We start from the raw sequence: 25,108 nt of genomic DNA on the forward strand, positions 1-25,108 counted from the left end.
CCATAGTTCTGCTTTCTAGCTCCTCCAGTCTGTCTGCTAACTCAGCAATTGTGTTTCTGTTCTCAATAGCTTTCAGTTTAGCTACTGTTACTTGATACTATGTTCTTGCTGTTTTTAGATCAATTATTATATTTTGATACTCAGGTACTCTGATGAATATTCAGCTCTCTTAACTATTGTCTCTTTACTTCCATCCTGGTCTAATTCCTGCTCTTGTGTAGGGTTTCCTCTGTTCTCCCATATCCTTTGAATGCTTCCTCTATGTTTCCTTCAGATACAAGGCAAACCCTTGGAATGCTTCAAAGATTCCCTCAAGAATTTAAGCTTCCTGTGGCCCAGGTGGAAGCACATATAGTTAAGCACACACATTACCAAGTGCAAAAAACCAGCTCTGAGCTCCTGCTCCCCACCTACAGGGGGTCCACTTCATGAGAAGTGAAGCAGGTCTGCAGTTATCTATCTTTCCCTCTATCTCCCCATTCTCTCTCAATTTTTCCTCTGTCTTATCTAATAAAAAGTTAGGGAAAAAAGGAAAAATATGGCTACTAGGAGAACCCTTGGATAGGGCCCACTTTCCCGTATGCCTCTCCCAATCCATACCAAATAATATTGCATCTGCCAATCACAACCTAATCAACTCAACAATTGCCACCTCAACATGCTTCAGCTCAGACTGTGTCCAGAGACTTCATGTGTGGAATGACAACCCTTCAGCTTCATTACTCGGGTGAGACCTTTCCTTTTATAGTACACTCTAATTTCATCTCAAATGGTTCACTTTCTAACAAAGTTCCAAATCCTAGATATACACCAGTTTCTGTGAGAGAGAGCTTATGTTCACACGTATCCATAAACTACTGCAAAATATATACCTGAAAGCAGTAGTACACTAGAGTTTGCAGTGAGTACCTCCCTAACACTTCCTCTCCACTATTCCAAGCTTTGGGTCCATGATTGTTCAACAATTTGTTTGGCTTCGTATGTTAGCTCTCTTTTCAATCACCAGGTTCCAGATGCCATCAGGATGCTGGCCAGGCTTCCCTGGATTGAAGACCCCACCAATGTGTCCTGGAGCTCAGCTTCCCCAGAGACACACCCTACTAGGGAAAGAGAGAGGCAGACTGGGAGTATGGACCGACCAGTCAACGCCCATGTTCAGTGGGGAAGCAATTACAGAAGCCAGACCTTCTACTTTCTGCAACCCTCAGTGACCCTGGGTCCATGCTCCCAGAGGGATAGAGAATGGGAAAGCTATCAGGGGAGGGGGTGGGATATGGAGATTGGGTGGTGGGAATTGTGTGGAGTTGTACCCCTCCTACCCTATGGTTTTTTTAATTAATCCTTTCTTAAATAAAAAAAAATTTAAAAAGGAAAAATATGGCTGCTAGGAGAAGTGGATTCCCAGGCCCAGCACCAAGCCCCATTAATAACCCTGTTGGCAATAAAAAATTAAATAAATAAATAAGAATTTAAGCTTCCTCTGATTTACTTAAGCTGTTTCCTGAGCTTTTTGCCTATGTAGCCAGAGAGGAGGGATGGTAGGAAGGACTTTTTTTTTTTGTCTTCAATTCAGAAAGGCTTCTTCATTCCAGAGTACCTCCAAAAGAGGACTTGCCTGGCTGTGTTCAGAGGTGGGCTATGTAGATCACTGAAGGAGAAAGTCTAACGTTTTTGTCTTAGACTTCTGAGAGCACCAAAGCAGCTATCCCAGAGCCACTGGTGTTTTAGCACAGGGATGAGGTATCCAACACCCCCTTTTTTTGAACTTGCTCAGTTGGACTCTCTGGGGAATGAGGCCTTATCAGCTGGCTGCTTTCTATCCCTAGAGAACTCTTAAGGAAGTGAATTATAGGCAGGTCTGAAGAGAAAATTTCAGTGAACTCTTTCTGGTACACTTAGACCAGAGGATTAAACCTTCAAAGAGAACATCTTTTGATAAACCTAACCCCTGAAACAACCAGGTACCCACCCCATCAACCTAGACCTGTGCCCCCACCCACTAATTACTGCATCAGATACTTAGCAATATAGGTAAATCAGGAAGTTGTAGAAGCTTCATCAGACCAACATTCTCCCCCATGGTAATAATGGAATTGATTTAACACCTACCTACAACAAGAAGACTACACATTAGCACCACTACTACTGTCAAGTGTGGTGTATGCATGTATGTAAACTCCTATTTGGTTTTTTTTTCTCTTTTCTTTCTGCCTCCATCAATTTCTTTCTTTTGTTCTTATGTATGTGTGCTGTTTCTCCATCTTTGTGACTGTGTATATGTTCTGTTAGTTTCTATTTCACACAATAGATTTTAATATAAATACAACAGACCACTGATGGAGAGATTTGCAGGGAAAGGTACTCTGGAAAACTGTAGAGGCCTCATCTAGTAAATTATGCCCCCAATTAGAAATAAGAAAACTAGTGTCCCTTGTCTCTGCCATCACTGAATGAGTGCAAGCATGTGCACACATACTTCTTTTTTCTTTATCATTAATTATGTTGGTTGTTTCCAGTTTGTCTCTCTATCTCCCTTTGAGAGTGAGTGCCTTTTCTGTCAGTCAATATCGTCCTTCTCTGTGCTCCTTTAACTGTGATAGCTGATTTTTTAATTTGTTTTGCTTAATTCTTTCTTTTAAAGGTCTCTCTCTCTCTGTGTGTGTGTTTGTGTGTATTGCAAATTAGTTTCTTTTTGTACTTGTGTAGACTGCCAGTATCTCACTATTATTTGAACATAAGAGTATCACTGACCTCTGTAGCAGATATGAACACCCCACCATTCATCTAGTAGAGATAGGTGTGATAACCCTCCAGAGAAAAATAATCACTCACTCCTGAAACTCATCACAAGGTAGCTGGCATCACAAATCCTGAAATCAACAAATTAGAGGTAGTGTTGTTCCACTCCTGAAGAGCAACATCAGTCTTGAAAGACCACTAACCCTACAGGAACCACACAGTATACATTTCCTGACACTTCTGGAGTCTCAAGCAGTGACTCTAAAGGCTAATAGGGTCTATTACCAGAGATCTCAGCCACAACTAACATCTACACCATAAAGTGATCAAAAGTTACAGGGAAACCATATATATATATTATCATATCATCTGCAAATAGGGACATTTTGACTTCTTCCTATCTGTATCCTGTTAATTCCTTGCTCCTGCCTGATTGCTATGACAGGAATGTCCAACACTGTGCAGAATAGTAATGGTGATAGTGGGAAGCCCTGTCTAGTACCTGATCTAAAGGGAAACACTTCCAGTTTTTCACCACTGAGTACGATGTTGACTGTAGGTTTGCTATATATGGACCCTATTATCTTGAGGAATTTTCCATATATTCCCATTTTTTGTAGCATTTTGATCATAAAGGGATGTTGAATTTTGCCAAAGGCTTTCTCTGCTCTGCAACTATTGATAGAACCATGTAGTTTTTGGTCTCACATTTATTGATGTGGTGGACCATATTGATTGGTTTATGTATATTAAACCAACCTTGCATCCCTGGGCTGGTTCTCAAAGTAGACCTAGTCTCATCTTGTTGTGGGCTCAGGTGATCTTTTTTGCTATTACTAGTTGACCATGGAGAAGAGAAGAGAGCACCACAGCTGCTTCTACTTTGTATCCCCACCTCTGGATGTCAGGAACCACAATGAACTCCTGAAGCTAGACCACAACTTATGCTTCTACACACAGAATCTAAAACCTGACCCAGATATCGGTGGTAAACCCCACCTACCTGATATATTGCCGTCAGAGAAACATGTACATGGGTGTATATTGTTCTGTTATTGGAAAATTTAGACAGACATACCTATGTAAAGGGACCTTAGTGTACCCCGCCTTCATCTCAAAGAAAGAAAAACCCTATGTCTGTGGGATCCCTATAGGAATCTTCCCCAGGACTCATTTGTAGCTGCAAAGGAAGCAGACACCACACATTTGCACAGGGATAAATAAATTGGAGATAACAACTGTGAAAATCTACATAGGTAAACTCCCATAATATAAACTTCAAAACAGACCAAATACAATTGCCAATACAAAAAAAAATTAAAAAACTTCTACATAAAGGCATATTCAGCTAGGCTATTATTTGAAATAATCTAGGAGTACTCGTTAAAGATAATTTGTTTCTAAGATCTGGCCTTCAGATGATATAAAAGAGTTCTCAGCAGGTAAGAGTTACTTGAATAAAATGTCACTGTAGCTAATTTCAAATATTTCCCTGCCCTTAAAACTGTGATTTTGTTTTCTATAGGGCAGAATACTACATACTTGCCAACCACACAGAAAACAAAGAGAAATTTTTTTAAAATCCAGTACTAAAATTGTAGTACCTTGTCCATGCACAACAGATGAGGTGTGGACTTTAAAGAAAAGAATGTGACTGGGTAGTTGGGCTGTAGCACAGAGGGTTAAGTGCATGTGGCACAAAGCACAAGGACCGGCATAAGGATCCTGGTTTGAGGCCCCAGCTCCCCACCTGCAGGGGGATTGCTTCACAGACAGTAAAGAATTTCTGCAGGTGTCTATCTTTCTCTCCCCCTCTCTGTCTTCCCCTTCTCTCTCCATTTCTCTCTGTCATATCTAACAATGACAACATCAATAACAACAACAATAATAATTACAACAAAATAAAAAAGAGCAACAAAAAGTTAAATAAATAAAGAAATAAAAGAAAATTATTTTTTTAAAAAAGAAAAAAACTACAGCAATGAACCAGGACAAAAGCCCAGAAAAAATCCCAACAAGCCAGAAACAAATAAGAATGATGAAAACATCCAAACATTAATTAATTCAACAATCACAGGAGTATGGAAAGACTTTGTTGGAAATATTATCAGAAACAGGTAAACAATAGGTGATACTGTAAAAGAAAACAGTAACTAGGGGGTAATTAGAAATCTAAAAGCTGCAATAGCTGAGATAAGAGCTCAAATAGCAGAACAAATAGTACTGTAAGTGAACATGTTAATAACTGAACTAAGAAATAGAGCTGAGGTAAGGAAAAGCAGAATAACAGAAGCAGAAAACAGAACTAGCAAGATCAAAGATGAATTAGAGAAAACTAAGAAAGAAGAAAGAGAACTAAGAAAAAGAGATTGAGACACTGAAAACAACAGACTTATGGTATGATTTCAAAAGAAGCAATACATGCATTATTGGCTTACCAGAAAAATAGAAAGAGGAAGAGGAGAAAAGCATACTAGAGGAGATAATGAAAAAAAAACTCTAGAGAACAGAAAAGAAATAAATATTCAAGAAGCACAGAGAGGACAAAACAAAAGCAAACCAGACCTAAAGATATCAAGATACATAACAGAGAAAATGGAAATAAGTATTTTAACTAAAGGACTCTGTAGACTGCAAGAGAGAAGTGAAGAGTCATATACAGAGCAAAACCTATAAGATTATCAGCAGACTTCACCACACAGAATCTAAAAGACAGAAGAGAACAGCAAGGTATCTATTGAGCACTCATTGAAAAAGGCTATCAACCGAGAATATTGTAACCTGCTAGACTGTCAATCAGACTAGAAGAAAGTATAAAATATTCTCAGAAAAGCAACATCCAAACAGACTCCTTAAAGAGTGGGAGAAAATCTTCACATAGTAAACATCAGACAAAAGACTAAGACTAGTATAAAAATATATAAAGAACTCACCAAACTTAGCAACAGAAAAAATAAAATATCCCATCCAAGAATGAGAGGATATAAACAGAATATTCACCAAAGAAGAGATACAAAAAAACCAACTGACATATGAGAAAGAATGTTCTGAGTCATTGTCAAAGAAGTGCCAATAACAATGAGATATCACTTCACCCCTGTGAAAATGCCTTACATAAAAAACAACAGCAAAAAAAAAAGTGCTGGAGAGATGGTGGGGATAAAAAAAAAACTCCTACACTGTTGATGAAAATGTAAATTGGTCCAACCCCTGTAGAGAACAGTCTAGAGAACTCTCACAAGGGTAGAAATGGACCTACATTATGACCCAGAAATTTCTCTCCTGGGGATATATCCTAGGGAGTCAAACTCACCCATCCAAAAAGATATGTATACCTATGTTCATAGCAGCACAATTTGTATTATCCAAAACCTAGAGGCAACCTAGGTGTCCAACAACAGATGAGTAGCTGAGAATATATATACATATATATACACTATTCAGCTATTAATAATAATTAATTCACCTTCTTTAAGCCCTATATTGGATGAAACTTGAAGAAATAATATTAAATGAGATAAGCCAGAAAGAGAAGAATGAATAAATGAAATTGACAAAGAACAGAAATGGAAACTTAATGCAGAACTTAGACTGGTTTTGGAGTATTGCACCAAAGTAAAAGATTTGAGGGAATGGTGGATTTCCAGGCTCACAAGGAGTTGGGGGAAGGGACAACAGACTTTGGTGGTGGGAAGAGTATTAAACTATACATCTCTTATAATCATAAAAATCAATATTCAGTATATTGGGGGAGACAGATTGAATGTCTCAAGTTCTTTGCCTTGATTTTACTTCTGAGTATCTATTCATTTAATCTAAGCACTTAATGTCTCAAGTTTGTAAACCCTTTGAATAATGAAACTGGGATTAAATTGTTAAAGCATTTCTAAAATTAACTTTAAAAAAATCGTGAGTTACCTACAACTTTCGACCAGATAGTATAAGAGTCAACTGTTCTGGTCAGTATCTAAGATAGAGTTATATGGAGATAGCATTAAACGATATAAAGTACGGAGAGGTCAAATATGGTATGATAAATCCTAATCTAAAACTTGCAATGTAAATCAAATTCCAAAGTTCTTGTGATGTAATTAGCATACGTCTGATGAATTGGGCGTATTTAGCATAGGGCTGACACAATGATGGTACTTAAGCATGTGCCAGGAGTAAGAGATGCTCTGTTCCTGCATCCCACTCTCCCAGATCCCTGATTTCCTATATGCTTTCCTCGCCATGGCCACTCCTCCAGGACTTGTACACACCTGAAACTGAACTTTGGTAATTAACTGATCTCATGGGCACAGTCTATCCTTACCCCTACAGATAACTGCTTACTTTGCTGTACCTAAAATATACCATTCCGTACTGCTGTATCACCATGTAATGAAACTTTAATCAAAGTTTGTTTCCATTTCTGTTCTATGTCAACTTCATTTATTCTTTCTTCTCTTTCTGGCTTAACTCGCTTAATATTATCCCAATAAAATTCCTGTCAAAAATGCTATTGAGTAATGCTTGGAGGAAGGGTTTAAGCAAAATGATTTCTCTGAACTTCATGTTTTCCCCATGATCCCTATAGGGGAAAGAACTAAGAGGAAATATAAAGCTTGGACAGATTAGATTACTAGAGCTATCTCCACATTCAGTTAATAGCAATCAGGGAAGAGAAAGGAATAAAAGAAACACAGATGGGAAGGGAAGAAGTCAAGCTCTCACTATTTCCAGATGATATGATAGTATACATAGAAAAACCTAAAGAATCCAGCAGAAAACTACCGGAAGTTATTAGGCAGTATAGCAAGGTGTCAGGCTACAAAGTCAATGTACTAAAATTAGTGGCATTTCTTTATGCAAACACCAGTTCTGCAAAAGAGGATTTGCAGAATTAATTACAATTTACTGCTGCAGCAAAATCAATAAAAGACCTAAGAATAAAACTGACCAAGTAATTGAAAAACTTGTATACTGAATATTATGAGTTACTATTGAAGGAAACAGAAAATGATACTAAGAAATGGAAAGACATCCCATGCTCATGGATTGAAAGAATAAATATCATCAAAATGAATTTTCTCCCAAGAGCCATATACAGATTTAACGCGATACCCATCAAAGTTCCACCAAGCTTCTTTAAGAGAATGGAACAAAAATTACAATCATTCATCTAGAACCAGAAAACACCTAGAATTGCCAAAACAATTTTGAAGAAAAGAAACAGTAATGGAGGCATCACACTCCCAGATCTCAAACTGTATTATAAGGCCATCATCATCAAAACAGCCTGATACTAGAACAAAAATAGGCACATAGACCAATGGAACAGAATTGAAAGCCCAGAACTAAACCCCCACATCTATGGACATCTAATCTTTGATAAGGAGGCCCAAAGTATTAAATGGAGGAAGGAGTCTCTCTTTAATAAATGGTGCTGGGAAAACTGGATTGAAACATGCAGAAAAATGAAACTGAACCACCTTATCTCACCAGAAACAAAAATCAACTCCAAATGGATCAAGGACGTGGATGTTAGACCAGAAACTATCAAATACTTAGAGGAAAACATTGGTGTAACACTTTCCCACCTAAGCCTCAACGACATCTTTGATGAAACTAACCCATTAGCAAGGAAGGCTAAAGCAGAAACAAACCAATGGGACTACATCAAGTTGAAAAGCTTCTGCACAGACAAAGAAACTATCACACAAACAAAGAGCCCCCTCACAGAATGGGAGAAGATCTTCATATACCATACATCAGACAAGAGACTAGTCACCAAAATATACAAAGAGCTCAGCAAACTTAGCAACAAAAAAGCAAATGACCCCATCCAAAAATGGGCAGAGGATATGAACAAAACATTCACTACAGAGGAGATCCAAAAGGCTAACACATGAAAAATTGCTCCAGGTTGCTGGTTGTCAGAGAAATGCAAATCAAGACAACATTTAGATGCCACCTCACTCCTGTGAGAATGGCATACATCAAAAAGGACAGCAGCAACAAATGCTGGAGAGGCTGTGGGGACAGAGGAACCCTTCTACACTGAAGGTGGGAATATAAATTGGTCCAGCCTCTGTGGAGAGCAGTCTGGAGAACTCTCACAAGTCTAGATATGGACCTTCCATATGACCCAGTAATCCCTGTCCTGGGGATATAACCCAAGGACTCCATAACACCCAACCAAAAAGATATGTGTACACCTATGTTCATAATAGCACAATTCGTAATAGCTAAAACCTGCAAGCAACCCAGGTGCCCAACAACAGATGAGTGCCTGAGAAAGCTGCGGTGTATATACACAATGGAATACTACACAGCTATTAAGAAAAATGAACCCACCTTCTCTGACCCATCTTGGATGGAGGTAGAAGGAATTATGTTAAGTGAGCTAAGTCAGAAAGATAAAGATAAGTATGGGCTGATTCCACTCATAAACAGAAGTTGAGAAAGAATAACAGAAAAGGAAACTCAAAACAGGATTTGACTGAATTTGGAGTAGGACACTAAGTAAAAACCCTGGGTTGAGGGTGAGGGTGGATGTTCATTTTCATGGGGGGGATGGGATGGGACACAGTCTTTTGGTGGTGGGAATGGTGTTTATGTACACTCCTATTAATTTGTAGTCATATAAATCACTATTTAAGTAATATGAGGGGATAAACTGAACATCTCAAACTTTTTAAAGCACGATTGAGCTTTTTTAATACATAGGCTGAGTCTTGGATATGTAGACTCTCTTAAAAGCTTAGTCCAGGAAGAATAGAAGCAACCAGTGGTATAGCTATATATAAATAATGTCAAAGGACATAAAATATGGTGATGTTGTGTATGATACAGCAAATCCTAACAAAGGGATTTTTCAAAGTTAACCCAATTGCCAAATAATGTGATTATAGCAATAACTATCTATTGTCTTCCTGAACCCTAAGACAGCATGAACCTCCCACTTCCTCTATAAAACCTATATTTCCCCCAGTCCTGGAACCTCTGGGGTGGGGCTCACTTTCCTGCATGCTTCTCTCCAGTCATACCAAATGATATTGCATCTGCAGATCCCAACCTAATCAAAGCAACGAGTACCATCTCAGCATGCTTCACTTCAGACTATACCCATAGAGGTCACACATGGAATGTCCATCCTTCACCCTCATTACTCGGGTGAGACCTTTCCTTTCACGGTATTCTCTAATTCCATAACAGGAGGTTCACTTCCTAACAAAGTCCCATAATCTAGATATAGATCAGTTCGCATGAGATAGAGCGTATGTTCACATGTATCCATAAATTAGGGCAAAATATGTACCTGAAAGCAAAAATACACAATAGTCTGTAGTGAGTCAGTATCAAGTTCATAATGAAACAGAGTCTACTTAGACTTAGATACCCTTCTCACCTACTTCCTATTACAGTTCTCTCACTCAATCCAAAGCTAACCTCATCAAGCAAGGACTGCAAAAGCTGAATAAGGGCAAAAGACTGGCACACTTTAACGATGACTCTTTAGTCACTATCAGGCCATTCCATCAGCTGGGGCCCTAATCGGGGAGTCTTGAGATTCTCAAACAGACTTGATGGGCCTAGACCTTGAATAAATATTTCACTCCATTGTTACCGGTCATTTCTATCAGGAACAACACAATAGACCACTTTGTGGGCCCCCCATAGGACCTTGCCTTCAACTTGGATCCATAATGGTAGCAAACGTTCCATCCTCTGAAGGCAGGATGGACAACATACTCTATGCTACACCTGAGGAAGATGGGTCGATATTGGGGCAACCTGGAATGTTCCTACTCATGACCACAGAATGTGAGCTCAGATCTACAGGGATGCAGAGGTCACATAGGCTCCTAAGCTGATTGTGGGCCCCAAATCACATCAAATCAGCGGGGTTTACAGTCAACAATATTTATACCCCTTTCCTATATTAAGGAACTACTCTCTTCCCTGATTCATCTTTCTGGTCCTTCTGCCAGCAATGGCATCATCTCCCCAGACAATAACTTGGATCCACCAGCATATCAGATTTCAGGCTCAGGGGGGAAAAGGAAAAGGAAAAAAAAAAACTGGTATAGCCACAGGCCCTTTGGAATTTAACGAAAATATGCCTACTAGCTATCTGCAAAATGGATGACCCCCCAACTCTTCATCTGCACTATTCCAGTCCACTGATTTGTCAACAATTGGCTTCGTATATTAACTATCTTGTCAACAACAGGTTCCAGATGCTAGTATGATGCCGACCAGACTTCCCTGGACACACAACCCCACCAATGTGTCCTGGAGCTCTGCTTCCCCAGAGCCCTTCCCCACTAGAGAAAGAGAGACAAGCTGGGAGTATCAATCGACCTGTCAATGCCCATGTTCAGCAGGGAAGCAATTACAGAAGCCAGACCTTCAATCTTCTGCATCCCACAATGACCTTGGGTCCATACTCCCAGAGGGTTAAAGAATAGTACAACTATCAGGGGAGGGGATGGGATACAGAGTTCTGGTGGTGGGAATTGTGCAAAGCTGTATCCCTCTTATCCTATGATTTAGTCAAGGTTTCCTTATTATTTTTTTAATTTATTTTTTATTTAAGAAAGGATAAATTAACAAAACCATAGGGTAAGAGGGGTACAACTCCACACAATTCCCACCACCCAATCTCCATATCCCACCCCCTCCCCTGATAGCTTTCCCATTCTCTATCCCTCTGGAAGCATGGACCCAGGGTCATTGTGGGTTGCAGAAGGTGGAAGGTCTGGCTTCTGTAATTGCTTCCCCGCTGAACATGGACGTTGACTGGTCGGTCCACACTCCCAGTCTGCCTCTCTCTTTCCCTAGTAGGGTAGGTTTCTGGGGAAGCGGAGCTCCAGGGCACATTGGTGGGGTCTTCAGTCCAGGGAAGCCTGGCCGGCATCCTGATGGCATCTGGAACCTGGTGACTGAAAAGAGAGTTAACATACAAACCCAAACAAATTGCTGAGTAATCATGGACCCAAAGGTTGGAATAGTGGAGAGGAAGTGTTAGGGGGGTACTCACTGCAAACTCTAGTGTACTTCTACTTTCAGGTATATATTTTGCAGTAGTTTATGGTTTCCTTTTTTAAAGGTTTTTTTAAAGGTTTCCTTTTTATAAATAAAAAAAAATTTTTAAATAAAGAAATGGACCAACCTTATGACCCTGCAATTCTTCTCCTGGGAATATATCCTATGGAAGCAAACACACCCATCCAAAAAGATTTGTGTATACACATGTTCAAAGCAACACAATTTGTAATAGCCAAAACTTGAAAGCAACCCAGATGTCATTTGGACCCATGCTGAGCAAATAAACTTGTCATCTGCAAACTCCTCACAAGAACACAAGTTGACACCTAGATTGCAACACTCCAACATTGTGATTCACCAAGATCCCCACCCGGAACCATCTGAACTCTGGGCCACCTCTGTTAGTCTCTGACTGCGCTTTCAGATAGTGCTGGGCCATCTCTGGGTTAGACACTGATACCAGACCACAGGTCTTCAGGCTAACTGATACCCAGTTATTGTGACTACATTTTGGGGGGATGAAGTCAGAGCTTGCAGGGGCAACCCTAGAAACACAGAAGAGATGTCTATTTTCCTATACTCCCACACACTCTTAGAATTTTGTCCATGTTTATATTAAGAAGTAATTGTTGTCATGTAGTTAGTATACACCTGACAAATTGGACGTAATTACAATAGGGCTGACATCAGGATGAAACTTAAGCACATGCCAGACAGAAGAGTTCCTGCACTCCACTTTGATTAAAACCTTTGATTGTTTTAAATCAGCAGTGAGCCATGGTCCCACGAAGTCCTTAAATTTTTTAAATTACAATGCCAAGTAACTTGGATATAATAATAATTATTGCCATCGTAGACTCTAATACTGCAAGGAACTCTCCCCATTCTCTTCAAAGTCAGCATTTTTCCCAGTACTGGGACTCTGGTACATTGCTTGTATTTTTGATGCCTCTTCTGTTGATTCCATACCCTCTTATACTGCTTCTTCTGACTTCAACTAAATCAATGCAACCACTGCCACCATGCCACATTATGCTGCCACTGCTTCTTTGCTTCTGTGTATCCAAAGATTCCAAGCCTGCGATAGCAACCTTTCAACCCCAATAATCTTGTGAGACATTTCCTGACACATGGGACTACCCAATTCCATTTGAAATGAAACATTCTCTAACAAAGTTACAGACCCTAGATCTAGCCTAGGTTCTAGGGGACTAGGCACATGCATTTACATATCCATAAATTAAGAGCAATTATATACCTCAAAGTAAAAGTGCTTAATGGTATTCTCTGATTAGACTTAGACCTCATAAGCTAAGCAAACAAGTAGAAAGGCCAATAGAAAACACAGTAAATGCAAATAAACACCCTCCTTTCATACCCCCAACTTCACTTTCCTCACTCTATCTACTCAACTAACTACAGAAAATAAAGTAAGATATGTCTCCTAATCTCTTCTAACAGCATCAGCATTATTTCCCCCCCTTGATAATCATTATAAGAAACACTGTGTACAAATGTCCAGAAGACATACTGACAAAAATGTGTACATCAACTCAAGATAATTATTGTCCATATGACAACTTTTACTAGAATCATCAAACAGTAAATGCAATAAAACTTAAAGTTACATAAACACCACTAGAATCCTAAGCCTATTTTCTCCCTAACTTGAGGCCAGACCTCATAAACCTAATAATACTAAATTGTATACAACAAATGGCACTCAGTGCGTTAGCAACTGAGAGAAAGTCTAAGCTCATGAAATAAGAAAAAACCACAAAAGTCATATAAGGCAAGAGACTGGCTCATTTAATGATGGTCTTTTCAGTCAATACCAGACCACACAATCATCTGGGGCCCTAGTCAAAGAATACTTAGATTCTCCCCATAGACATTAGTGCCCAGACCTCTAAGAGATCCCTCTCTCCACCATCACTGCTCACTTCCATCAGGATGATCATAAGACAACTTGTATGCCTTTCAAGGACCTTAGTAGAAATGGTAAGGACTGCCCCACTATCCAAAGGGAGACTGGGTCATCCTACTCTACCACTCAAGGAAGACTGGTCCTGAAATGAGTGCAGCCTAGAATATACCCAGCTGTGGGCCAGGTGGTGGCACACCTGGTTGACTTCACAAATTACAGTGCAAGGACCCAGGTTCGAGCCCCCATCCCCACATGCAGAAGGACAGCTTCACAAGTGGTGAAGCAAGGCTGCAGAAGTCTCTGTCTCTCTCCCTGTCTCCTCATTCCTCTCAATTTCTGGCTGTCTCTATCCAATAAAAATAAAGATAATAGAAAAATTTTTTTTAAAAAAAGAATATACCCAGCTGTGATAATAGACTGTGAGCACATACTGACAGGGACTCACAAGTTACATAAGCTACTGTGCTAAATGTGATTATTCTAATCAGAGCCATATGCAAATTTAATGCAATCTCCATCAAGGCCTCACTAGTTTTTTAAGAGTATAGAAAAAAAAGCTACAAAAGTTTATCTAGAATTAGAAAATACATAGAATCATGAAAACAATAAAGGAAAAAAACATAGAAGTGGAGGCATCATGGTCTCAGATCTCAAACTATAGTATAGGCACATTGCAATCAAAACTGCTTGCTTCTAGAACCAAAATAGACACACTGACCAGTGCAATAAAGTAGAGAAGCCAAAAATGAGCCCTCATACCTATGGACATCAAATTTTTGACAAGAGGATCCAAACTATTAAATGGAGGGAAAAGAGTCTTTTCAACAAATACTGTTGGGAAAATTGGGTTAACACATGCAGACTGAAACTAAACCACTATATCTCACCACACACAAAAGTAAACTCAGAATGGATCCAGGACTTGGATGTTAGATCAAAAACTATAAAATATTTAGTGAAAAATATGTCAAAAACCCTTTTCCACCTAAATTTTACAGGTATCTTCAATGACTAAAGTCCAATTACAGGGAATACAATAATAAAAGTAAACCAATATGGCTACATCGAATTGAAATGCTTCTGCACAGTAAAGGAAACCACCACCAAAACAGACACCTTACAGAATGGGTGAAAATCTTTACAAGCCATACATCAGACAAAAGAGTAATAACCAAAATATATAAAAATCTCACAAAACTTAGCAACAGAAAGGCAAATGACACCATTCAAGTGTAGGGAGAGGATATGAACAGAATATTCACAGAAGTTATCCAAAAGACTAACAGACATATGAAGCAATACTCTGTCACTGACTGTCAGATAAATGCAAATAAGGACAACAGTGAGTTATAACTTCACTCCAACAAGAATGTTATACATCAGAAACAAAAGTAACAGCAAATGCTGGAGAGATTGTGGGGCCAAAGGAATTCTCCTACACTGCTGGTGGGAATGTAAATTGATCCAACCCCTATAGAGAGCTGTCTGGAGAACAATCACAAGGCTAGTAACGGACCTAACCTGTGACCTGGCAATTCCTCTCCTGGAGATATATTCAGAGAAAACAAATATACCCAATCGACAAGGTCTATGCATACCTATGTTCACAACACCACAATTCATAATATCTAAACTTGGAAGCAACCTGGATGTTAAGAACAAATGAGTGTCTAAGAAAGTTGTGGCATATTTACAAAATGGAATACCACTCAGTTACTGAAAATGATGAAGTCATCTTCCTTGCCTCATCTTGAATAGACTTTGGAGAAATGTTAAATGAGAAAAGCCAAAAAGAGAAGGATGGGTATTGGATGATCTCACCCCTACGTAGGTGAAACTTAAAAAACAAGAATCCCAAAGTAAAACTTGGACTGGCTGTGATCCATTGCAACAAAGAAAAGGACTCTAGAGAAGGAGTACAAGGAGGAAGTTAATCAGAGAGGTCCTGGGTTCCTGGTTCAGTATGGTTAATAGTGTTTTACAGACATTTATCACTGGAAGATGAGTAATTGTACCCATATATCAAAAACTATATGGTAACAATTAACCCCTCCACTATAATAGTAAAAGAAAAAAATACAAATAATGTACTAGTTTTTTTGTTTGTTTGCCTTTGTTTTATTTATATTTTTTACACCAGTGCATTGATAAGCTCTTGCTTATGATAGTGCAGGGGACTGAACCTGGGCCTTAGGATCTGCAGGCAGGAGAGTCTATTTGCATAACCATTATGCTATTTACCCCCGTCATATTATGTTTGTGGTACTTATAATAGCTAGAGGATACAGACTCTATTTAAATAAATACTGAATGAAGAATGATAGAAAACTACACTATGATTTCAATGGAAAACAAAGTTCATTGCACCAGCCACAAAACAAAGACTATTTTTGTTTCCTTCATTTGTTTCATGAGTTCATTTATCTAAGAAAATTTATTAAGTCTGCCAAAGTATTAGTAATTTCAAACAGATGACATCCTTTTCTTTTAAACTACAAAATAAGCCAAACAGAACACCTCTATTCAGAAATGAATGTGTATATATATATGTATATATATATATATATATATATATATATATATATACACACACACACTCTAGCTCTGGGTAGGATTAAGATAAAAATATAAAACCAGCTATTTATGTAAGGTCTACATTTATTCAAAAAAATTGATGGACAACTTATCTATTTGATTCCTAGTAGAAAGAAAAATATTACAGTCTTTCTAGAGTAGAAGCATAGTGTAAACAGAATAAATCAGTGTGGAAACAGAAAAAATCAGTGTGAACAGGAGGAAAAGGAGATCAAATATAATTCATTTCAGAAAAAATAATTAAATTGTTTACTTACCCCACGGTACTGTCTTTCATTGAAAATCTGAGGTGGCAATGGGTGTCCAGTGGCAGGGCGACTGTTCTCAGGTACATTTTCTCTCATCCACTTCCGATTCTCTTCACTAGCTGCAATATCTTTTTCTTCAAATCCTATTTTGTTAGCTTCTAAGAAACCCAGCACATCTTGCTGTTTTTTCTTAATCTAGGATGCAAAGGAAAAGGAACTGTATGCTGAACAGTTTTTGTTACTTTAAATTTTTTTCTTTATTTGTTTATGGATAGAAACAGAAATTGAGAGGTGAGGAGAAACAGAAAGGGAAAGAAAGAGAGGCACCTGCAGTACTGTTTCACTACTCGTAAAGCTCCACCCCTGCAGGTGGGGGCCAACTTGGTCCCCTTCTTCATGAATCACCTTAAAATGACACTAAGAGCAAAGGCATCAAGACATGAAAGCAGAAAAACTAGCCCTCAAAGTGGTAATAAATATGCAAAAACAGACCGCCCAAACCCCCTCTGGATTTACACAGCTCTCCACACCTTTAACACACATGTATGCATAAATAGAGGACAAAGTTTGTAATTTTACTAACTACTGGTTATGAGTTGTCTAATCTCTCATCACAGAACTCTAAGAAGTGTCATTCTCAACTTATCTCAAAAGGAAATAAAATTTCTACATGCTATTTAGATAAAGAATGTCCTTCTTTAGTGATTATTTGTAGGGCTTGAGAAAAAGCTCATCCTATAGGATTAGTGTCTTGCAGGTCCCAGGTTAGGGTGGGGTACCACACAGTGAGTGCTATGGCAAAAGTTTGCTTAAAGCTGTGGTGTCTCCCCACCCACTCCCCGTGAATGAAAAAGTGACCAAGAACAGTGAAATCATACATGTATGAGTCCCTCATTCTTCACAAAAACAAAATTCAGTTAATCCAGCAAATTTTACAATAAAATTTACAAATAGGAATTGTTTTATTTTCCAGTCCCACCTAACAAGGAGAATCTTCACAGCTGGTGAAGTAGTCAGTGTTGCAGGAGTCTGTCTCTCTCCTTTTTCTCTTTTTTATATTTTTATTATCTTTACTTATTTATTGGATAGAGACAGCCCAAAGTCAAAAGGAAGGGGGAGACAGAGAAGGAAAGAGGTAAGAGAGACATCTGCAGCACTGCTTCAACACTTACAAAGCTTTCCCCCGTGCAGGTGGGGACCAGACGCTTGAACCCTGATCCCTGAGCATTGTTACATGTGTGCTCAACCAGGTGCTCCACCACCCAGCCCATCTCTCCTTTTTCTTTATATGTAAATCATATATATGAAACTTTTATTGGTGGTATTAATGGTTTACAATAAATACAGTTATTGGAATACATATATATATATATATAATTTATGTTTTTTTGTGTGTTCTTTTTTTCAGTTAGGAGTATAGTTTCTTCTTGCTCACATCACCAAAGGCCTGTGTCCCCACCTCCACCTCCTTAAATAACCCCTATGGTTCTCACACAGTTTTAGATATGGGCTGACTTTTTTTTTTCACATCCATGTGTTCAATTCACTATGTTCACATATGAGCGAAACCATTCTGTAGTTGTCTATTAACTCCTCATTTACTTTACTAAGGATAGTCTTCTCCAGTTCCATCACTTTTATGCCAAATGACACAATATCGTTCTTTTTTATTACTAAGTAATACTCCATTGAGTATATGTCCCGTAACTTTTTATCCACTTAGGTTGCATATATCAGTCAAATCAGTGTCATTATATCTTTTGACTAGGAGTGGAATTGATGGAAATACATAAAGTATTTTACTGGTTTAGAAATATCTTTAGGGTGGAGGTATAGCATAATGGTTATGCAAAGAGACTTTCATGCCTGAGGCTCTCAAGTCCCAGGTTCAATCCCCCACACCACCATAAGCCAGAGCTGAGCAGTGCTCTAGTAAAAAAAAAAAAAGAAAGAATGAATGAAATATCTTTATATATTGAATACAGAAAGACAGAAATTGAGAGTTATGGGGAAGATAGAGGAACAGAGACAGAGAGACATTAGCAGCATTGCTCTACCACTCACAAAGCTTTCCATCTGCAAGTAGAGACTGTGGATTTGAACCTTGGTCCTTGGGCACTGTAACATATGTGATCAACCAAGTGTATCATCACGAGGCCCACGAAATCTTTCTATTTGTATTTTTTTATGTTTTTTTGGTTTTTATTATTTTATTATCTTTATTTATTGGAAAGAGACAGCCAGAAATCAAGAGGATGATAGAGAAGGAGAGAGACAAAGAGACACCTGCAGTACTACAGATCTGCTTCACCGCCTATGAAGAGACTCCCCTGCAGGTGGAGAGCTGGGGGCTCGAACAGGGATCCTTACACGAGTTCTTCCTCCTCATGCCATGTGCACTTAACCTGCTGTGCTACAGCCCAACTCCCCTAATTTAGATATTCTTTAATGTGCATGAGTGAGTCTACTTCTTAAACCTGTTACTAAGCTTGAGCTGGATTCAGAGTGTCTTTCACATGCTGCAATTCTCTTTGAAGCTATTTTTTGTGTGTGTGTTCTCTAACTGCTTAGAAGTTCTTTTATGTATTCTAATTTCTTGGAGGACTCTACTCAGAGTTCTCCTTTTGTGTTTCCTAACTCCTTAGTGACGTATCCTTTCAACTCTTCCATGTGCATCGCCACACTGTGCTTACACTCTTGGAGAAACTTCATGATTATTGATATTCTTTCTCTAATAGTACCTCTATATCCATAATTTCCTGGAGTCCTTCTATTTCATTTCAATCTTTCTGACTTGTCATATTTTGAAGTTTGCTTTTGCAATTTCTCTGCTGTTTCTGAATTTATTAAGCTGGTTATTGCTGAATCTGCAGGTGGTACAATAATTATGTTTATATATTAGGTGGTGTGGTTATGTTTCTTGTTATTTCCTTAAGTTGTTCTGTGCTCTGTGTAGTGTGGATATATGCTTCTCTATAGAATTTCAGTCTGGTGGGGTTTAAAGTCAACAATATTAATACACTTTTCCCATATTTGGGAACTACTCTTCCCTGATACAGCTTTCTAGCCCTTTTACCAGTCATGACATCATCTTCCCAGACAATAACCTGGATTCACCTGCATATCAGATGTCAGGCTCAGGCAAAAACTAATAAAGTCATGGGCCCTTTGGAGTATACCTAAAATAGACCTACTAGCTATTTCCAAAATGGAGACCCCAAATATTCATCTGCACTATTCCAGCCTTTAGATTCATGTTTAATCAACAATCTGTATGGCTTTATATGTTAGCTCTTTTTCCGACACCAGATTCCAGATGCCATCATGATGCCAACCTGACTTCCCTGGACAGATGACCCCATCAATGTGTCCTGGAGCTCTGCTTCCTCAGAGCCCTGCCCCACTAGGGAAAAAGAGAGACAAGCTAGAACTATAGATAGACCTGTCAACACTCATTTCATCAGGGAAATTATAGAAGCCAGATCTTCTACCTTCTGCACTTTATAATGACCCTGGGTCTATATACCCAGAGGGTTAAAGAATAGGAAAGCTATCGGGGAGGGGAGGGGATACAGAGCTCTGGCAGTGGGAATTATACCCCTCTTATCCTACGGTCGTGTCAGTGTTTCCATTTTATAAATAAATAACTTAAGAAATAAAAAATAATTTCAGTCTGAATTAAAACCTCAATGGTTTGCTATTTGAAGCTGTGTTCAATGAAGCAGGGTTCAATTTACCTTTCTATCTGTCTGTCTTAGTTTGGGGGCAGATCAGACTGATTTTGGTCAGATATTTCCCCTGCCACTGCTGTGTGATCTTGCCACCAGTTTGGTTTACCTATACCCTCAAGGTCATGGAGCAAAGCTCAAAGGTTCCCCTTTCTCATAGTCAGCACTATGTGCTGCTATGACCACCATTTCCCAGAGGCAAAATGGTGCCATTCATTGCTAAAGCTTTCATCTTCTATGCCCGATTTCATTACTGTGCCCCTCTCACCTCAACCACAGGTGTGAAGCTTCATTTCTCTGCAGAAGTCTCATCTCAACTGAGGTTTGCTAAATTCTGTAGTTGGTGTCTGTTTTTTGGGGGGAGAGAGTCATTGCTGTTCACTGTTACTCCATAACCACACATCTGTTAAGTCCAGGAATTCTATTTCTTATGGATTTATCCAAATATACTTTAATTACTAAATTAAAAATAGACTCATTTTTTAAAAATTTTGAGAAAATGAAACTAAAATAGTTATCAGGAGTGAGTATCTAGTGGCTAGTATGCCTTATTGAAGTTTAATTATAGCAATTGTTTTCAATTATCCATGATATAAAAAATATAAAGGCTGTCAAAAATTCATAAATGATTTGTGTATTTGAAAAGTTAAGTATTTTTAAAATATGCCTCATTAATTTTGTACATTCACAAACTTGGAATGTCAACAAATATTTTCTTTTAAAAAGCAAAGCACTAATGTGAAAACTGGCACATTAAGTTTAAAAAGCTAGAAAAAACAAAGACTGGCAAAGATATGAAGAAGAAACCATCATACACTGCTACTGTCAATATAAATTTGTGTGGGTTTAGGATAAATAGTATGGAGATCCCTCAGAAAACTAAAAGTAGAATTATGCAGGCAGGGCCATGGAGTAGAAGCAGCCATCACAAACCTCACCAACTCAAACCAATAAGTCCAACAAAAGACCACATCAAATATCTACAATCATAATTGGGACTCTAAGAAGAAATATACATAACACACTAAGAAAAAAGAAGGAGAAAGCTCAAATAAATATAATTCTAAATGATTGGGAAGATGTCACTACAGACACCAAAAAAATCCAAAATATCATGTGAAGCCCATATGAAGAATTATGTGCCTCCAAGCTACAGAAGCTGGAAAAAAAATGGAAGAATTCCTAGAAACATATACCCTTCCAATATTGAACCAGGAAGAACTACAAAACATAAACAGACCAATCACAGACAAAGAAATAGAAACAGTTATTAAAAGCCTCCCCAAGAAAAACAATCCAGGACTAGATGGCTTTACAAATGAATTCTATAAAACCTTCAGGAAACAGTTAATACCTCTATTTTGAAACTCTTCCAAAAGATAGAAGACATAAGAATACTCATTTCAACTTTCTATGAAGCCAACATTACCCTGATACCAAAAGCAGATAGGGACACAACAGAAAAAAAAAAAGCAATGAAACTACAGAACAATATCTCTGATGAGCATAGATGATAAAGATACTGAACAAAATCCTACCCAATGAAATACAGCAGTATATTAAAAAGATTGATTATCAGGGGTTGGGTGGTAGTGCAGTGGGTTAAATGCATAAGGTGCCAAGCGCAAGGACAGGAGGAAGGATATGGGTTTGAACCCCTAGCTCTGCAACGCAGGGGGTCTCTTCACAAGCAGTGAAGCAGGTCTGCAGGTGTTTGTCTTTCTCTGTCTCCCCTCCTCTCTCAATTTCTCTATGTCCTATACAACAATGACAACAATAATAATAACAATGACAACATTGAGGGTAACAAGGACAACATAAAATGGAAAAAAATTGGGGGTTGGGATATAGCATAATGGTTATGCAAAAGAGGCTTTCATGCCTGAAGCTCTCAAATCCCAGATTCAATCCCCCATACCACCATAAACCAGAGCTGAGCAGTGCTCTGGTAAAAAAAAAAAACATTGGAAAAAATGGCCTCCAGGAGTAGTGGATTCGTAGTGCAAGCACTGTTCCTTAGCAATAACTGTGGAAGCAAAAAAAAAATTATCATCATGACCAAGTGGGATTTATTCCAGTAATTTAAGACTAGTTCAATATATGTAAATCAAACAATATGATTCAATACATCAAAAAAGCAAAACCAAAAACCAAGATGCAAAGGAAGCCTTTGATAAAATACAATAGCCATTCATAATCAAAACACTACAAAAAATGGGAAATGATGGAAAATTCCTTAAGATAGTGGAGTCTTTGTACAGCAAACTTATAGCAAACATCATACTCAATGAGGAGAAGCTGAAAGCATTCCCACTCAAATCAGGTACTAGACAAGGCTGCACATTATCACCATTACTCTACAATATAGTAAAGGAAGTTCTAACCATAGCAATTAAGCAAGAGAAAGTAATCAAATCAAAACAGACTGGGAGGAAAGAAGTTAAACACTCACTATTTACAGATGATATTATACTATACACAGAAAAACAAATAATTCAGCAGAAAGCTTCTGGAAATTATTAGGCAATATATCAAGGCATAGGGCTACAAAATTAACAACAAAAATCAGTTCAATTTTATGCAAACACTAAGTCAGAAAAAGAAGATATCAAGAAATCAGTCCTCTTTATTATAGTAGCAAAATAACAAAAGATATAGGAGCAAATCTAACCAAAGACGTGAAAGACTATGAGTCACTATTCAAGGAAATAGAAAATGATAAAAAGAAGTGGAACGATATTCCATGCTCATGGATTGGAAGAATTAACATCATCAAAATAAATATAATGCACAGATCCATATACAAATTTAATGTGTTGCCCACCAAGGTCTCACCAATGGTCCTTCAGAGAATATAACAAAAATTACAAACATTTATTTGGAATCATAAAACACCTAGAATTGCCAAAGCTATCTTGAGTAAAAGAAACAGAAATGGAGGCATCACACTCCCAGATTTCAAACTATATTATAGTTTTAAAGGCCATTATACTAAAAAATGTGCAGTATTCGAACAAAACTAGATACACAGACCAATGAAACAATACAGAAATCCCAGAAATAAACCCCCATAGCTATAGACATCTAATAAAATTAAGGGGGCCCAAACTATTGAACAGAAAAAGAAGGGTCTCTTCAATAAATGGTGCCAGGAAAATTGTGTTGACATATGCAGAAGAATGAAGCTGTACCTTTATCTTTAACCAGAAACAAAATTGAACTCCAAATGGATCAAGGACCTGGATGTTAAGCCAGAAATTATCCAATATTTAGAAGAAAATATTGGTGGAAAACTTCCCCATCTAAATCTCAAGGACATTTTAAATGATACAGACCTAATTGCAAGGAGGTGTAAAACAAAAATAAACCAATGGGACTACAACAATTTGAAAATCTTCTGTACAGCAAAAGAAACCATCACCCAAATGAAGAGACTCCTCACAAAATGGGAGAACTTTACTTGGTATATATCAGACAAGAGGCTAATAACCAAAATACATAGAGAACTCACCAAACTCAGCATCAGTAAAGCAAATGACCCAATTCAAAAGTGTGGAGAGGAAATCAATGGAATATTCACTACAGAAGAGAAACAAATGGTCGACAAACGTATGAAAAATTGTTCCAGGTCACTGACTGTCAGAGAAATGCAAATAAAGACAACAAAGAGATTCCACCTTACCCCTGTGAGAATGTCATACATAAGAAATGACAACAACAACAAATGTTGAATAGGTTGTGGGGACAGAGGGCCCCTCTTGCACTGCTGGAGGGAAGGTAAATTGATCCAGTCCCTGTGGAGAGCAGTCTGGAAAATCCTCAAAAGGGTAGAAACAGACCTTCCTTATAACCCAATAATTCCTCTCCTACAGATATATCCTAAGGAGTAGAGAACACCCATCCAAAAAGTCTGTCTGTACCTATGTTCATACTAGCACAATTCGCAATAGTCAAAACCTGGAAACAGCCCAGGTGCCCAACAACAGATGAATGACTAAGAAAGTTACGGTATATATACTCAACATATACACTACTCGGCTATGAAGAATAATGAATCCACCTTCTTCAACCCACCGTGGATCTAGAAGGAATTATATTAATTGAAACAAGCCAGAAAAAGAAAGAGTAGGCGATCATCCTACTCATAAACAGAAGTTGAGAAAGAAGAACAAAAAGAGAAATGCAAAGCATTTGACTGTAATTGGAGTATTGCTCCAAATGGAAAAAAAAAACCTCTGGATGGGGAGGATAGATTTTCAGCTCCACCGTAGGGGGGTTGGAATAGGGATACGGACCCCTAGTGGCAAGCATGGTGTTAATATTTTCTCCCGCATAGTTTTATAAATCACTGTTTAATTAATATGATCTGGAAAAGTAGATATGCTTTTTAATGCATAGACTTCAGTTCTGAGTATATATTCCTTTAATTTAAGCACTTAAGGTTTCAAATTAGCAAACTGATTGAATTTTGTTCTATGAACAATGGTATGCCACACCAACTAGAAAATGTGAAAGAGTTGTATGATTTTTTAGAAATATACATTATCCCGCAGGGGTAGAAAGCATAATGGTTATTCAAAGAGACTCTCATGCCTAAGGCTCCAATTTCCCAGGTTCAATCCCCCTGCACCACCATAGAGTTGAGCAATGCTCTGGAAAAAAATACACTCTCCCAAAATTAAACCAAGAAGAAATGCAAAATATGAATAGACCAATTACAGCCAAAGAAATTGAAACACTTAACAAAAGCCTTCCCAACAAATGTCTAGGACCAGATGGTTTTGTAAATAAATTCCACAAAACCTTAAAGAAGAAATATTATTGGAGGTGGGTGA

The 25,108-nt window shown here is 38.1% G+C and overlaps 1 protein-coding gene across 1 annotated transcript in view; it reads right to left on the minus strand.

Moving 5' to 3' along the window:
• Positions 1 to 25,108, minus strand: part of SH3BGRL (SH3 domain binding glutamate rich protein like) — a 67,641-nt gene that overhangs the window by 21,586 nt on the left and 20,947 nt on the right. The window contains exon 2 of the mRNA XM_016192907.2: positions 16,555 to 16,740. Within this exon, the coding sequence (XP_016048393.1) occupies positions 16,555 to 16,740 (186 nt within the window). The remainder of the gene's footprint in view (positions 1 to 16,554; positions 16,741 to 25,108) is intronic.

Source organism: Erinaceus europaeus, chromosome X (assembly GCF_950295315.1).
Source record: "Erinaceus europaeus chromosome X, mEriEur2.1, whole genome shotgun sequence".
Lineage (NCBI taxonomy): Eukaryota > Metazoa > Chordata > Mammalia > Eulipotyphla > Erinaceidae > Erinaceus > Erinaceus europaeus.